The sequence below is a fragment of the Odontesthes bonariensis genome, chromosome 14 (genome assembly GCF_027942865.1).
Source record: "Odontesthes bonariensis isolate fOdoBon6 chromosome 14, fOdoBon6.hap1, whole genome shotgun sequence".
Classification (NCBI taxonomy): Eukaryota; Metazoa; Chordata; class Actinopteri; order Atheriniformes; family Atherinopsidae; genus Odontesthes; species Odontesthes bonariensis.
Window position 1 is genome coordinate 194,963 of NC_134519.1, and position 17,555 is coordinate 212,517.

Genomic DNA, 17,555 nt, shown 5'->3' on the forward strand with positions numbered 1-17,555 from the left:
GGAGGGCCGGTCGGGAGGCCGGTCTGGGCTCCATCGGGAGGCCGGTCGGGAGGCCGGTCGGGAGGCCGGTCTGGGCTCCTTTGGGAGGCCGGTCGGGGCTCCATCCGAAGGGCCGGTCGGGAGGCCGGTCGGGGCTCCTTTGGGAGGCCGGTCTGGGCTCCATCCGAAGGGCCGGTCGGGAGGCCGGTCGGGGCTCCTTCGGGAGGCCGGTTGGGGCTCCTTCGGGAGGCCGGTCGGGAGGCCGGTCGGGGCTCCATCCGAAGGGCCGGTCGGGAGGCCGGTCTGGGCTCCATCGGGAGGCCGGTTGGGGCTCCTTCGGGAGGCCGGTCGGGAGGCCGGTCGGGGCTCCATCGGGAGGCCGGTCGGGAGGCCGGTCGGGGCTCCTTCGGGAGGCCGGTCGGGAGGCCGGTCGGGGCTCCTTCGGGAGGCCGGTCGGGAGGCCGGTCGGGGCTCCATCGGGAGGCCGGTCGGGAGGCCGGTCGGGGCTCCTTCGGGAGGCCGGTCGGGGCTCCTTCGGGAGGCCGGTCCATGGAGCAGAAGCTCCTGTGGACACGTTTGTTTTCACAGGTGAAGCATCTGAGGAGGCGGCGATGTGTGAGCGTGCAGACGGACGGCAGGAGGGAAGACGTCCGGAGAAACGTGAGCAGAGGTGGAGGACCGGCATGAGTCAGCTGAAGGATCTATTTTTTGTGTGTGGGCAGGCTGCAGGACACGTCACTGAGCTGAGGGGAGGCCTGCTCACCTCGACACCACCTCCACCACAACCTGCTACATCACCCAGCTCAGACTCACTGCTGCTATTCAGAGACTCACCCCCACAGCTTCACTCACACTCTGCTAAATCCAGCCAGAGATCAGGCGTCAGGACGCCGGCACACTCACATTCTGAAGTCTTCTTCCTCTTTATTTACATCTCACTTTCACTTCATTCTGGGGAAAAATGTTTCAACAGGTCTCTTTGAAAAGAATTTTACATTCTTTAAATCCTCAGATGTGATGTTTAGACTCATGATTCATGTAGCGAAATGTAAAATAAGAATAAATTAAACAACACAGAGCTTAAAACTACTGCTATGAAAGGAAAGAAATAAAAAAAACGCAGAATAAATGTAACACATTTGCTTTCTGTACTGGGTTGGGGGAATCCCCGTTGGGAGTGATGGCCAGTCCAGACTGATCAGGTATCACCTTCCAGCACCCTCTGGGGTTCTTTAATTCCAACCTGCGTTAGCTCTGAGCAGCAGAACCGGTGACCTCACCAGGTGTGCTCCATGCTCACCTGAACAGGTGAAGCCAGTCAGAACAATGAAGCCCAGAGACTCTGTTAGACACCTCCTCCATCCAGCAGCACCGCCCCCTGCTGGACCAGCTGCTGTCCTACAGGCACTCAGAGACACCATCCAGCAGCACCGCCCCCTGCTGGACCAGCTGCTGTCCTACAGGCACTCAGAGACACCATCCAGCAGCACCGCCCCCTGCTGGACCAGCTGCTGTCCTACAGGCACTCAGAGACACCATCCAGCAGCACCGCCCCCTGCTGGACCAGCTGCTGTCCTACAGGCACTCAGAGACACCCTGAAACACGCCCCCTGCTGGACCAGCTGCTGTCCTACAGGCACTCAGAGACACCCTGAAACACGTCCCCTGCTGGACCAGCTGCTGTCCTACAGGTGCTCAGAGACACCATCCAGCAGCACCGCCCCCTGCTGGACCAGCTGCTGTCCTACAGGCACTCAGAGACACCATCCAGCAGCACCGCCCCCTGCTGGACCAGCTGCTGTCCTACAGGCACTCAGAGACACCATCCAGCAGCACCGCCCCCTGCTGGACCAGCTGCTGTCCTACAAACACTCTGAAACACCCTGAAACACGCCCCCAGGTGCTCCTGGTGCTTCTAAGGTTGGATTCCCCACAAAAGCCGTGGATTGTCTTCAGTTTTGTTTTACAGGTGTAGCAGCTGGTTGTCTGATTTTTCATTGTTTTTTATGTTTGTCTCTTCATGTTTCTGTTCCTTTTTTTCTCTTCTTCGCTCTCCCTCTCTCTCTGTCCCCCGGTCCGGTTCAGCATTATGTTAAGTATTGTAACAAAAATAAATAAATAAATAAGGAGTTGATGGGCATCAAGGGGAGCTTTACATTCATAAAGCTTCCCTTGGCATAGCAAATGTGTTCGGCATAATTCAGATTAAGATTATCAGGTATTCAGATTACTGTTCTGCTGCCATGATGCTGGACAGGAGAAGGGGTTAAAAAAAAAAAAAAAAACTTGTTGGGGGTGTTTCCACCTCCGGCTGCTGGGGGCGCTGCAGACCACCTGAGCTGAAGGACGGCCGTGTGTGTGTTTCCGGTTCCGGTCTGCTGCCTGGATTGTTGTTGTTGCCATTGTTCGTCACCAGAATCCTAAACTCTTTCTTCTTTTTCTTTTTTTTTGGGGGGCGCTCAGATGTATCGAACTCCGGTCAGACCTCAGCAGAGTCCCGGAGCTCCGCGGCCGGCTGGAAGGTTTCCTTCCCCGGCTCCCTGTTGGGGTTTCCCCGGGGCTCGGTCCCCGTTCTCCGGGCACCGCGGCGGCTCGCCTCGGGGCTGCCGCCCTTACGCTCCTGGTTCCCCGGTGTTCTCTCCGGGTTCTAACCGGGGATATGCGGATGGATCCCCCGCAGGCTTCGGCAGCGGCTCCCGGGACTTCACAGGTCAGATGCGGCGCAGAGGGAACGGTTTCCGGCGGCCTCCGTCCTTCAGCCCGACTTCAGCCCCGAACTCTCAGGTATGACCCAGAGCTGCTGAGCTTCGGTTCTGTTACCGGGTCGAGTCTGGACATATTACAAGTTATGTGGGCAAGAACAAACAAAACTGCAAAAAAATACAGGTTAAGGTGGGCTGAAGAGAAGAACCGGGTTATGGAGTCTGAGAACTCAGGGGCTCAGAGAGGTTCATGATTTATTTACTTTAGAACAGTTTCATCTAATTTTCAGCTTCAGCTGTTAAACAAACCAGGCTGGGTTTAATGTTTATTAGGATTACTAATAAGTAATAACCCTTATTATAGAGTAAGAACCCTTATTATAGGGTAAGGGTTAGAGTAAGAACCCTTATTATAGGGTAAGAACCCTTATTATAGAGTAATAAGGGTTAGGGTTAATAAGAACCCTTATTATAGGGTAAGAACCCTTATTATAGGGTTTTTTGGTTTGGTTTGGTTTATTTATGGATATAGGAAGACAATGGGTATCCAAGGGATTACATGTAAAAGCGTAAAACACTTATTTCCAACATGGTCCCTGATGGGAAATGACAAGACATACAACACATGCAACAGATATCACATATACTCGAATACAATCACATTCCTAAGTCACCTAATTCTCTACTTTATTCCACAAAAAAACTCTTAACTCTTTGTTTAAAAACCCTTTTTGTTTCTGACTCTTTAATATTTAGTGGAAGGCTATTCCATAGCATAATCCCTGTATAAAAGAAAGAGCTACGTGCTGCGCTCTTTGCAGATGGTACCTTACAGGAGCGGACACTGGCTCTTGTTTCATGGGCATGTTGAGTATGCACCATTACAATTTGGGATCCCAAATACTTAGGGGCTAATCCATTGATGATGTTGAACATATGATTCAATTTTAGCTGTTCCACCCTTAGCTTTACCGGCAGAAAGTCCACTTTCTTAAAATCATCAAAAGTGACATGATACCTAGATGGTTTTCCTAATATAAAACGGATCATGTTGTTCTGCATAACCTGCATTTTATTTTTAATTTTCACTGTCAGTCCACTGTACCATGCTGAACAGGCATAGTCAAAATGGCACTGCACAAGCGCTGACACAAGAAGTTTTTTTACTTTAAAATCTAATTGCCTCGTGCTACGGTACAAAAATTTCAATTTGGAAGCACTTTTATTTAATAGCTTCTCCGCAACTGTCTGACCTGTCAAAGTCTGGTACAGTGTTAAACCTAAGTATGTAACTGTTGTCTTTGTCTGAATTTTATTACCATTACATGTGATTTCTAACTCAGGAGCCTTTTTTAGCTTGAGTTTGGTACCAAATAAAATGCATTCAGATTTCCCCACATGTAGTGACAGTCTACTGTCTAGCAGCCACTGTCTTACATTACTCAACTCATCAGTTAGGGTGTCTTGAATCTGAGAGATGTTTCTACCAGATACGAGTAGTGAGGAATCATCAGCGTAGAGAATGACTTTACATTTAACAGCTGCTGGCATATCATTTACATAAATAAGAAATAACAAAGGGCCTAAAATTGAACCTTGGGGCACCCCACAAGATATTGGCAAAGGTTCTGACAATACTCCATCATAATCACAGATTTGATTTCTATTTGATAGATATGATTTGAACCACTGTAATGAAGCCTGGCCAAACCCCATGCATTGCAACTTAGATAAAAGAATTGAATGGTCCACTGTGTCAAACGCTTTCTGCAAATCCAATAAAACCATACCAGTATAATTTCCTTTTTCACCTTCATGTCTGATGTAATCACATAGGTGAGTGAGGCATGTGTCAGTGGAGTATGCAGATCTAAAACCAGATTGGAGGTCATATAACAAGTTGTTTTGGGTTAAGTACCTCTCCATCTGATCAAAGACCACTCTTTCCAAAATTTTAGACAACGTTGGTAAAATTGACACTGGTCGATAGTTTTTAACATCTGTCCTACTATTTTTCTTGAATAGAGGCAGTACCCTGGCCCATTTCATTTCAGTTGGAACTTTACCAAGTTGTATAGACAGATTAACTATGTGTGCAATGACTCCCCCTGTCATATTAGCACTGTCCTTAATGAATCAGGTATTTGATCCATGCCAGTGGCCTTGTTGGTGGATAATGATGCCAACATCTCCCCTATCTTTTCATTTGATACTGAGCAAAGTTCAAATGAATCGGGTGATACATCTTTGTAAATTGACCTCAGAAAAGATGGCCCAAAATTCCCAGATCCTACTGGTAGATGTGAAGCCAGGCTGGCAGCAACTGTAGTGAAAAACATGTTAAAATGATTTGATATAACCTTTTTGTCAAAGGAAATTGCATTGTCAATATCAATCCCAGTGTTACAACTGTTGCTATTTGTTTTTCCAGCACCCATGTCTTTCAGTATCTTCCACAGCTTCTTTGGATGGTGGATATTTTCTGTAACAGCTTCAGCATAGTAATCAGCTTTCGCTTTCTGTATATGATATCTTGCTTGGTTCCGGTTATATACATATTTATCAAAATCATGTTGCAGATTAGACTTAGAGAATTTTCTATAATAACAATCTCTCTGTCTTATTAGATCAATTATTTCAGTCGTCATCCATTTGGCTCTCTTCTGTTTAACTCTCATCTCTCTCATTGGTGCAACCATGTCCAGTGCTGCTAAAAACCTCTCCTTAAACAACTTCCATGCCTGATCAGGTTCCTTGCTGTCAAAAACTTTACTCCAATCCTGATCAGCAAGTTTAAGTTCAAAAGCCTCCTTAGAATATTGTCTTGTACATCTCATCTTTATGGAATGATGAGATTCTGAACCAAGTTTACCCTTAGATGTCTTACGAGTACAGAAAATTATTTTATGGTCACTGAGACCAATTTCCAATGTCCCAGAGCAGCAGATTTTTTTACTGTCAGTAACTAGTATCAGATCCAAAATAGATTTAGTGTACAAATCTACTCTGGTTGGCTCAGTTATAAGTTGCTGTAACCCAAACACCTTGCAAAAATGTAAAAACTTTTTAAGAAGTCCATTTTTAGTTGTCAACAACAGATTTGTGTTAAAATCACCCAAAAGGATGCATTCTCTCTCCAGCAGCACATTGCTATCAATACACACTGATTCTAAAAGTTCATAAAAGTCATTTTGTTTTGGGGGTCTGTAACACACGCCCACCAAAATCGGCTTTGTTTTGGGCAGTCGAATTTCAACCCAAGCAGTTTCCAACGAGTCTATCTGTAAGTCCGGGCAAGGAGTGAATGATAAATCAGTCCGAATAAAAAGACATACCCCTCCTCTGTTCCTATTGCGGTCTTGCCGGTAGCAGTTGAAACCAGGCAGCTTGATCTCGTCGTCCTCAATGGAACAGTCCAGCCACGTCTCAGTCGCAGCAATCACTGCGGCTTTTGTCCTTGCGATAAACTGCCTTAACTCTTCGATTTTTGGAAGTAAACTCCTTGCGTTGAGGTGAATAAAATGTAGCCCTCTTTGATTCAAAAGTTCCAAGGACGTATCCCCTTTCTCAGTCATACTGTCATCCCCACCGAAATGTGTATTATCCTCTTGCGTATAATCCAGGATATCGGGGGCGCACAATTCATGCGCGCAACAGGCATTACACACCAGTTGAATGTTTGCCTGCGCTTTGACGGCCAAAGTGTAAGTTTTACGCTCTATGTTTGCACATTTTATGTGAACAAACTCGTCACACTGATCACAGGCAATTGCATTTGCATTAGATCTCACAGTCTTCCCGCAGTTTGGGCATAGGCACCTAGGTGTTTTGCAGGTGGATGGTCCAGGGCAAGGATGAACATCCCCGCATAGCAGCAAACTTTCTGTGACAGCCAGAAGCGTAAAACTTATCCTTACATCTCCAACATTTCTCCTCCTGGAGCGCTGTTTGTTTGGGGCATGATGGAACGGTCGGATTAATTTATTAAACAGTTGGTAATGTCCGATGGGTATTTGACTGGAATGTTTGTCACCAGCTGATTTTACCAACGAACCGGCTTCCGTGTCTCTGCCAGCCGCAAATGAATTGTACAGCCCGACGATTTGACAAAACGCCAGCAGAAAAAGTAGGATAAACTGTCCGTTGGCCATTTCGTTTACCACTTTGATCGGAAAGTCTCTAAAACTTTAAAACATTTAAAACTTTACCGCGAGGCTGACAGTGCCCTCACTTGGCGACCATCTTGCCTACCATGTTAGCACCATTTGCCTCATTGTGATAAGGGTAAGAACCCTTATCATAGGGTAATAACCCTTATTATAGAGTAAGAACCCTTATTATAGGGTAAGAACCCTTATTATAGAGTAAGAACCCTTATCATAGGGTAAGAACCCTTATTATAGAGTAATAACCCTTATTATAGAGTAAGAACCCTTATTATAGGGTAAGAACCCTTATTATAGAGTAAGAACCCTTATCATAGGGTAAGAACCCTTATTATAGGGTAAGAACCCTTATCATAGAGTAATAAGGGTTAGGGTTAATAAGAACCCTTATTATAGGGTTAGGGTTAGAGTAATAACCCTTATTATAGAGTAAGAACCCTTATCATAGGGTAAGAACCCTTATTATAGGGTAAGAACCCTTATCATAGAGTAATAAGGGTTAGGGTTAATAAGAACCCTTATTATAGGGTTAGGGTTAGAGTAATAACCCTTATTATAGAGTAAGAACCCTTATCATAGGGTAATAACCCTTATTATAGGGTAAGGACCCTTATTATAGAGTAAGAACCCTTATCATAGGGTAAGAACCCTTATCATAGAGTAAGGACCCTTATTATAGAGTAAGGACCCTTATCATAGGGTAAGAACCCTTATCATAGAGTAAGGACCCTTATTATAGGGTAAGAACCCTTATTATAGGGTAAGAACCCTTATCATAGGGTAATAACCCTTATTATAGGGTAAGGACCCTTATTATAGGGTAAGGACCCTTATCATAGGGTAAGGACCCTTATCATAGAGTAAGAACCCTTATCATAGGGTGAGAACCCTTATCATAGAGTAAGGACCCTTATTATAGGGTAAGAACCCTTATCATAGAGTAAGGACCCTTATTATAGAGTAAGAACCCTTATCATAGGGTAAGAACCCTTATCATAGAGTAAGGACCCTTATTATAGAGTAAGGACCCTTATCATAGGGTAAGAACCCTTATCATAGAGTAAGGACCCTTATTATAGGGTAAGAACCCTTATTATAGAGTAAGAACCCTTATTATAGAGTAAGAACCCTTATTATAGGGTAAGAGAACCCTTATTATAGGGTAATAACCCTTATTATAGGGTAATAACCCTTATCATAGAGTAAGAACCCTTATTATAGGGTAAGAACCCTTATTATAGGGTAAGAACCCTTATTATAGAGTAAGAACCCTTATTATAGAGTAAGAACCCTTATTATAGGGTAAGGACCCTTATCATAGAGTAAGAACCCTTATCATAGAGTAAGAACCCTTATCATAGAGTAAGGACCCTTATTATAGGGTAAGAACCCTTATCATAGAGTAAGAACCCTTATTATAGAGTAAGAACCCTTATCATAGAGTAAGAACCCTTATCATAGAGTAAGAACCCTTATTATAGAGTAAGGACCCTTATTATAGAGTAAGAACCCTTATTATAGGGTAAGAACCCTTATCATAGGGTTAGGGTTATTATTACAGCCCGAAGGAGCTGAGTGGACGTCCTCCAGGGGTTCTGGGACTCAGGTGGTTCTGTTGCTGTGGACCTGCTGGATCAGCTGCTGGATCAGCTGCTGGATCAGCTGCTGGATCAGCTGCTGGATCAGCTGCTGGATCAGCTGCTGGATCAGCTGCTGGATCAGCTGCTGGATCAGCTGACTTTGTGCTGTGAGCTCATCAGAAACTTGTCTGTTTCAGTCCGCAGGTTCAGAGGTCGCCGTGGAGAAGTTCTTCAGCCCGTCCATGCTGCAGGATCCCTGGCAGGCTCTGCAGCCCGTCTGCGCCGCCGCCGCCAGGAGGAGCACATGACCCCGCTGCAGCCTGTGATGATGTCACCAGCAGCGGGTCTGATGACACCAGCAGCGGGTCTGATGTCACCAGCAGCCTGTCATGATGTCACCAGCAGCGGGTCTGATGTCACCAGCAGCGGGTCTGATGACACCAGCAGCGGGTCTGATGTCACCAGCAGCCTGTCATGATGTCACCAGCAGCGGGTCATGATGTCACCAGCAGCCTGTCATGATGTCACCAGCAGCCTGTCATGATGTCACCAGCAGCCTGTCATGATGTCACCAGCAGCGGGTCATGATGTCATCAGCAGCGGGTCATGATGTCACCAGCAGCGGGTCTGATGTCATCAGCAGCCTGTCATGATGTCATCAGCAGCGGGTCTGATGTCATCAGCAGCCTGTCATGATGTCATCAGCAGCGGGTCTGATGTCATCAGCAGCCTGTCATGATGTCATCAGCAGCCTGTCATGATGTCACCGGCAGCGGGTCATGATGTCACCGGCAGCGGGTCATGATGTCACCGGCAGCGGGTCATGATGTCACCAGCGGGTCATGATGTCATCAGCAGCGGGTCATGATGTCACCAGCAGCCTGTCATGATGTCACCAGCAGCGGGTCATGATGTCATCAGCAGCCATCACCCAGCAGCAGCCTCAGGGAGCCGCTTTGATGTTTTTAACTTTTCTTCTTAGTGTTTTTATTCTCAAACTGTGTTTTTACTTTTTTAAATGATTAAAAATGTGAACTTTAAGTTTCAGAGTTTGTGTTTTTGTCGGCAGCTTCTGTCAGAATAAAACTGATCTGTTGGTCAGAACTCCTGAAACATCAGAGGAACTCTCTGTCAGTCTGCTTTAAAGCAGCTGAATTATACCAAGGAGCCTCTTTTTCCTTTTCAGAGGGTCAACTTTGTCCGTGTGAACACAGCAGTAACCTCCTCCGGCCACCAGGGGCGGTGTTACACTATAAATCCTCCGCTGAACACAGAAGAAGAGCTCAGTTTCCGGTCTCTGCTCTGTAACAGCAGTAACCATAGACATATAGAACACTAGCCTGAGCAACGAACGTAACGCAGGGCCGCCATATTGGAGTGGTGATTCGCTCCATTCAGTATAACCGGGTTGATAGGAGCAATGAACAGTCAGCGCATTTAATTAATAATATATCGCTGAATAACACTCGTGTTTATGCGTTTTAAATGTCATCCGTGAAGCACTGATAAAAAAAAACATGGTTTGGCGGGATTTATTGTTCATACTTGGCATAACGTAACACAATATAGGCCTACATGAGTCATTAATAGTTCATGGTTCACCTTTGAAAAACAAACAATGAGATAACGAGTCATTTTTTCATTTTATTTTTAGTTCTTAAGTGAATCATACACGGACCTTCAACATTACATTTCAATATTGTTTTTTTTCACACTTCTTTTTTCCCCCACAATTATATATGTATATATATATATATACATACATACATACATACATATATACATATATATGTATATATATATATATATGTATATATATATATATATATATATATATGTATATGTATATATATATATACATATATATATATATACACATATATATATATGTATGTATATATACATATATATATACATACATACATACATATATACATACATATATATATACATACATACATATATATATATATATGTAGGGAAGATATCCACTGGCCATTAATATACAAAAAAGAGCACTACAATTTTGGATGCACCTCAAAACAAGTCCCTCAGACACACTGCACTTTATTGCAGCAAAAACAATGTGTATAAATTTTATGCTTTGGCAATACATTTACTTTTTCATGCCAATAAAGCTCATTCAATTGAATTGAATTGAGAGAGAGGGAGAGACAGAGAGGACCAAAAGCCCTGAAAGAGAACTGCTTTGCATGAAATGTTGGCTGCATATTATGGAATGATCCGTTGCTGCGAACCCATCTCTCCTCAGCGCCACTTCCCACTTTTTTCTCAACTCTGTATCCTGTGGAAACCTTAAAAAGTGTCAGATGTAACTTTGGTCATTCCTTGTTGTTCATCATGTTCACATTCATGTTCTGGTTTTCATTTGTAATGTGCTACGTCTCCACCACCCATATCAACAGTGATACGACTCAGTAACCTTAGCATACGTTCGCCTAAAATGAAGTTCATAAAATGCTGTACAGTTTTTTATTGTTTATCTTTATTTTAAACTTTGTTGTTAAAGTATGTCATGTTTTCATTTCCTTAATTTCAAGCCATTTATATAATAGGATGCTATGGTTGATGCCGAGCTGTCAGCTCTCAGCTGTCATCTGTCAGCTGTTAGCTGATCGGTCATTCATTTACGATGTGGTCGCATAGTGTTAATACGCCAATATTACTCTGCCGTTGCCCTCCGCTATTACTTTGTTGTTCAAGTAGCCTATGTCATGTTTTCATTTTCATTAATTTCATTATCATATCATCAAGCCATTGATATTCATTTTGTGAGCTAATCTAGCTAGCCACGGCCTCAGGAGCATCTATTTATACTACAACACTCTGGTAAAACAAATAGATTCAATAGTACGGTAATGTTAAATCTTACTTGTGAAAAGTAATCCCACGACTTCTGTTTTCCTTGGTTCGCTCGTTTGAGCAGTTGTATGCTGAACACCAGCCAGGCATCTTGACAAGTCTCTAGTTGCAAATTCAATGACAAACGTTATCGTGAGCTTGACGTTCACCACTCCAAGATGGCGGCCGTTTTTCTCGCGTCTCAGCAGCCAATGCTCAGTCTAGTGTTCTATATGATGTCTATGGCAGTAACAGCCTCGGGCCACCAGGGGCGGTGTTACACTATAAATCCTCCGCTGAACGCAGCAGTAACCGCCTCCGGCCACCAGGGGCGGTGTTACACTATAAATCCTCCGCTGAACGCAGCAGTAACCGCCTCCGGCCACAAGGGGCGGTGTTACACTATAAATCCTCCGCTGAACGCAGAAGAAGAGTCCAGTTTCCGGTCTCACTGCTCTCAGAACTGTCTCACGGACCTGTCCCTTCGTGTTTCCTCCGGATTTAGCGTCGGTTTCTCGGTGATGGGGGTCCGTGCGGGTCGCTGCGGGTCCCTGCTGGTCTACCTGATGCTGCTGGTCCCGCCTCTGGCCGCCTGGGACGCGGACCTGGAGCTCCTGGACCTGGTGGAGGAGATCCCGCAGAGCTTCTACCAGTTCCTGCACCTGGAGCAGGTCAGTGCTGCTTAGCGCCACGTACACACAGCGGGACGGTGTTGGGTTAGGACCCGGCCCGGGTATATATATAATAATATATATTATATATATACCGGAGCGGGAGATCTGGGTCTCTGTGAGGCCGGTCCGGTTCCAGCTGGAGACCGAGAGCTGCGGGAAGTCTGACCGGCTTCATGCTCAGGTTTATGGGGCACATGGAGACACGAGACCGGGAGAACAATATGAGAGAAAATACAGAAATATATCTGTCTGTCTCTGACCTGTCTGTCTGTCTGTCTGTCTGTCTATCTGTCTCTGACCTGTCTGTCTCTGACCTGTCTGTCTGTCTGTCTGTCTCTGACCTGTCTGTCTCTGACCTGTCTGTCTGTCTGTCTGTCTCTGACCTGTCTGTCTGTCTCTGACCTGTCTGTCTGTCTCTGACCTGTCTGTCTGTCTGTCTGTCTTTCTTTCTGTCTCTGACCTGTCTGTCTGTCTGTCTCTGACCTGTCTGTCTCTGACCTGTCTGTCTGTCTGTCTGTCTTTCTTTCTGTCTCTGACCTGTCTGTCTTTCTGTCTCTGACCTGTCTGTCTCTGACCTGTCTGTCTGTCTCTGACCTGTCTGTCTCTGACCTGTCTGTCTCTGACCTGTCTGTCTGTCTGTCTCTGACCTGTCTGTGTCTGTCTGTCTGTCTCTGACCTGTCTGTGTCTGTCTGTCTGTCTCTGACCTGTCTGTGTCTGTCTGTCTGTCTCTGACCTGTCTGTCTGTCTCTGACCTGTCTGTCTGTCTTTCTGTCTCTGACCTGTCTGTCTCTGACCTGTCTGTCTGTCTGTCTCTGTCTTTCTGCCTCTGTCTCTCTGTCTCTGTCTTTCTGTCTCTGACCTGTCTGTCTCTCACCTGTCTGTCTCTCACCTGTCTCTCACCTGTCTGTCTCTCACCTATCTGTCTCTCACCTATCTGTCTCTCACCTGTCTGTCTCTCCCCTGCCTCTCACCTGTCTGTCTCTCACCTGTCTGTCTCTCCCCTGCCTCTCACCTGTCTGTCTCTCACCTGTCTGCCTCTCCCCTGTCTCTCACCTGTCTGTCTCTCACCTGTCTGCCTCTCCCCTGTCTCTCACCTGTCTGCCTCTCACCTGTCTGCCTCTCACCTGTCTGTCTCTCCCCTGCCTCTCACCTGTCTGTCTCTCCCCTGCCTCTCACCTGTCTGTCTCTCACCTGTCTGTCTCTCACCTATCTGTCTCTCACCTATCTGTCTCTCACCTGTCTGTCTCTCCCCTGCCTCTCACCTGTCTGTCTCTCACCTGTCTGTCTCTCACCTGTCTGTCTCTCCCCTGTCTGCCTCTCACCTGTCTGTCTCTCACCTGTCTGTCTCTCACCTGTCTGTCTCTCCCCTGCCTCTCACCTGTCTGTCTCTCCCCTGCCTCTCACCTGTCTGTCTCTCACTTGTCTGTCTCTCACCTGTCTGTCTCTCCCCTGTCTCTCACCTGTCTGTCTCTCACCTGTCTGCCTCTCACCTATCTGTCTCTCACCTGTCTGTCTCTCACCTGTCTGTCTCTCACCTGTCTGCCTCTCACCTGTCTGTCTCTCACTTGTCTGTCTCTCACCTGTCTGTCTCTCTCCTGTCTCTCACCTGTCTGTCTCTCACCTGTCTGTCTCTCACCTGTCTGCCTCTCACCTGTCTGCCTCTCCCCTGTCTGCCTCTCCCCTGTCTCTCACCTGTCTGTCTCTCACCTGTCTGCCTCTCACCTGTCTGCCTCTCACCTGTCTGTCTCTCCCCTGCCTGTCTCTCACCTGTCTGTCTCTCCCCTGCCTCTCACCTGTCTGTCTCTCCCCTGCCTCTCACCTGTCTGTCTCTCACCTGTCTGTCTCTCACCTGTCTGTCTCTCACCTATCTGTCTCTCACCTATCTGTCTCTCACCTGTCTGTCTCTCCCCTGCCTCTCACCTGTCTGTCTCTCACCTGTCTGTCTCTCACCTGTCTGTCTCTCCCCTGCCTCTCACCTGTCTGTCTCTCCCCTGCCTCTCACCTGTCTGTCTCTCACTTGTCTGTCTCTCACCTGTCTGTCTCTCCCCTGTCTCTCACCTGTCTGTCTCTCACCTATCTGTCTCTCACCTATCTGTCTCTCACCTGTCTGTCTCTCCCCTGCCTCTCACCCGTCTGTCTCTCACCTGTCTGTCTCTCCCCTGCCTCTCACCTGTCTGTCTCTCACCTGTCTGCCTCTCACCTGTCTGTCTCTCACCTGTCTGTCTCTCACCTGTCTGTCTCTCCCCTGCCTCTCACCTGTCTGTCTCTCCCCTGCCTCTCACCTGTCTGTCTCTCACTTGTCTGTCTCTCACCTGTCTGTCTCTCCCCTGTCTCTCACCTGTCTGTCTCTCACCTGTCTGCCTCTCACCTATCTGTCTCTCACCTGTCTGTCTCTCACCTGTCTGTCTCTCACCTGTCTGCCTCTCACCTGTCTGTCTCTCACTTGTCTGTCTCTCACCTGTCTGTCTCTCTCCTGTCTCTCACCTGTCTGTCTCTCACCTGTCTGTCTCTCACCTGTCTGCCTCTCACCTGTCTGCCTCTCCCCTGTCTCTCACCTGTCTGTCTCTCACCTGTCTGCCTCTCCCCTGTCTCTCACCTGTCTGTCTCTCACCTGTCTGCCTCTCACCTGTCTGCCTCTCACCTGTCTGTCTCTCCCCTGCCTGTCTCTCACCTGTCTGTCTCTCCCCTGCCTCTCACCTGTCTGCCTCTCACCTGTCTGTCTCTCACCTGTCTGTCTCTCACCTATCTGTCTCTCACCTATCTGTCTCTCACCTGTCTGTCTCTCCCCTGCCTCTCACCTGTCTGTCTCTCACCTGTCTGTCTCTCACCTGTCTGTCTCTCACCTGTCTGTCTCTCACCTGTCTGTCTCTCCCCTGCCTCTCACCTGTCTGTCTCTCCCCTGCCTCTCACCTGTCTGTCTCTCACCTATCTGTCTCTCACCTGTCTGTCTCTCACCTGTCTGTCTCTCACCTATCTGTCTCTCACCTATCTGTCTCTCACCTGTCTGTCTCTCCCCTGCCTCTCACCTGTCTGTCTCTCACCTGTCTGTCTCTCACCTGTCTGTCTCTCCCCTGCCTCTCACCTGTCTGTCTCTCCCCTGCCTCTCACCTGTCTGTCTCTCACTTGTCTGTCTCTCACCTGTCTGTCTCTCCCCTGTCTCTCACCTGTCTGTCTCTCACCTATCTGTCTCTCACCTATCTGTCTCTCACCTGTCTGTCTCTCCCCTGCCTCTCACCCGTCTGTCTCTCACCTGTCTGTCTCTCCCCTGCCTCTCACCTGTCTGTCTCTCACCTGTCTGCCTCTCACCTGTCTGTCTCTCACCTGTCTGTCTCTCACCTGTCTGTCTCTCCCCTGCCTCTCACCTGTCTGTCTCTCCCCTGCCTCTCACCTGTCTGTCTCTCACTTGTCTGTCTCTCACCTGTCTGTCTCTCCCCTGTCTCTCACCTGTCTGTCTCTCACCTGTCTGCCTCTCACCTATCTGTCTCTCACCTGTCTGTCTCTCACCTGTCTGTCTCTCACCTGTCTGTCTCTCACCTGTCTGCCTCTCACCTGTCTGTCTCTCACTTGTCTGTCTCTCACCTGTCTGTCTCTCTCCTGTCTCTCACCTGTCTGTCTCTCACCTGTCTGTCTCTCACCTGTCTGCCTCTCACCTGTCTGCCTCTCCCCTGTCTCTCACCTGTCTGTCTCTCACCTGTCTGCCTCTCCCCTGTCTCTCACCTGTCTGTCTCTCACCTGTCTGCCTCTCACCTGTCTGCCTCTCACCTGTCTGTCTCTCCCCTGCCTGTCTCTCACCTGTCTGTCTCTCCCCTGCCTCTCACCTGTCTGTCTCTCCCCTGCCTCTCACCTGTCTGTCTCTCACCTGTCTGTCTCTCACCTATCTGTCTCTCACCTATCTGTCTCTCACCTGTCTGTCTCTCCCCTGCCTCTCACCTGTCTGTCTCTCACCTGTCTGTCTCTCACCTGTCTGTCTCTCACCTGTCTGTCTCTCACCTGTCTGTCTCTCCCCTGCCTCTCACCTGTCTGTCTCTCCCCTGCCTCTCACCTGTCTGTCTCTCACTTGTCTGTCTCTCACCTGTCTGTCTCTCCCCTGTCTCTCACCTGTCTGTCTCTCACCTGTCTGTCTCTCACCTGTCTGCCTCTCACCTATCTGTCTCTCACCTGTCTGTCTCTCACCTGTCTGTCTCTCACCTGTCTGTCTCTCACCTGTCTGCCTCTCACCTGTCTGTCTCTCACTTGTCTGTCTCTCACCTGTCTGTCTCTCTCCTGTCTCTCACCTGTCTGTCTCTCACCTGTCTGTCTCTCACCTGTCTGCCTCTCACCTGTCTGTCTCTCACCTGTCTGTCTCTCCCCTGTCTCTCACCTGTCTGTCTCTCACCTGCCTCTCACCTGTCTGTCTCTCACCTATCTGTGTCTCCCCTGCCTCTGACCTGTCTGTCTCTGACCTGTCTGTCTGTCTGTCTGTCTGTCTGTCTCTGACCTGTCTGTCTGTCTGTCTGTCTGTCTGTCTCTGACCTGTCTGTCTGTCTGTCTGTCTCTGACCTGTCTGTCTGTCTCTGACCTGTCTGTCTGTCTGTCTGTCTGTCTGTCTGTCTCTGACCTGTCTGTCTCTGACCTGTCTGTCTGTCTGTCTGTCTGTCTGTCTCTGACCTGTCTGTCTGTCAGTCTGTCTGTCTGTCTGTCTGTCTTTCTTTCTGTCTCTGACCTGTCTGTCTGTCTTTCTGTCTGTCTGTCTGTCTGTCTGTCTTTCTGTCTCTGACCTGTCTGTCTGTCTGTCTTTCTTTCTGTCTCTGACCTGTCTGTCTGTCTGTCTGTCTGTCTTTCTTTCTGTCTCTGACCTGTCTGTCTTTCTGTCTCTGACCTGTCTGTCTGTCTGTCTCTGACCTGTCTGTCTGTCTGTCTCTGACCTGTCTGTCTCTGACCTGTCTGTCTGTCTCTGACCTGTCTGTGTCTGTCTGTCTGTCTCTGACCTGTCTGTGTCTGTCTGTCTGTCTCTGACCTGTCTGTCTCTGACCTGTCTGTCTGTCTCTGACCTGTCTGTGTCTGTCTGTCTGTCTCTGACCTGTCTGTCTGTCTGTCTCTGACCTGTCTGTCTCTGACCTGTCTGTCTGTCTGTCTCTGACCTGTCTGTCTGTGTCTGTCTCTGACCTGTCTGTCTGTCTCTGACCTGTCTGTCTGTCTTTCTGTCTCTGACCTGTCTGTCTCTGACCTGTCTGTCTGTCTGTCTCTGTCTTTCTGCCTCTGTCTCTCTGTCTCTGTCTTTCTGTCTCTGACCTGTCTGTCTGTCTCCCCTGTCTCTCACCTATCTGTCTCTCACCTGTCTGTCTCTCACCTATCTGTCTCTCACCTATCTGTCTCTTACCTGTCTGTCTCTCCCCTGCCTCTCACCTGTCTGTCTCTCACCTGTCTGTCTCTCACCTGTCTGCCTCTCACCTGTCTGCCTCTCCCCTGTCTCTCACCTGTCTGTCTCTCACCTGTCTGCCTCTCCCCTGTCTCTCACCTATCTGCCTCTCACCTATCTGTCTCTCCCCTGCCTCTCACCTGTCTGTCTCTCACCTGTCTGCCTCTCCCCTGTCTCTCACCTGTCTGTCTCT

The 17,555-nt window shown here is 48.0% G+C and overlaps 2 protein-coding genes across 2 annotated transcripts in view; both read left to right on the top strand.

Moving 5' to 3' along the window:
* The first annotated feature begins 2,346 nt into the window (after nucleotides 1-2,346).
* mplkip (M-phase specific PLK1 interacting protein) lies at nucleotides 2,347-9,468 on the top strand. Its single transcript, XM_075482443.1, has 2 exons — nucleotides 2,347-2,763; nucleotides 8,625-9,468. Exons 1-2 carry the CDS (start codon nucleotides 2,443-2,445, stop codon nucleotides 8,733-8,735), a joined length of 432 nt encoding a protein of 143 aa, XP_075338558.1. The 5' UTR covers nucleotides 2,347-2,442; the 3' UTR covers nucleotides 8,736-9,468.
* A 2,240-nt stretch (nucleotides 9,469-11,708) lies between these two features.
* Nucleotides 11,709-17,555, top strand: part of dnajc1 (DnaJ (Hsp40) homolog, subfamily C, member 1) — a 64,551-nt gene continuing 58,704 nt past the window's right edge. The window contains exon 1 of the mRNA XM_075482444.1: nucleotides 11,709-11,960. Within this exon, the coding sequence (XP_075338559.1) occupies nucleotides 11,811-11,960 (150 nt within the window). The 5' untranslated portion in view covers nucleotides 11,709-11,810. The remainder of the gene's footprint in view (nucleotides 11,961-17,555) is intronic.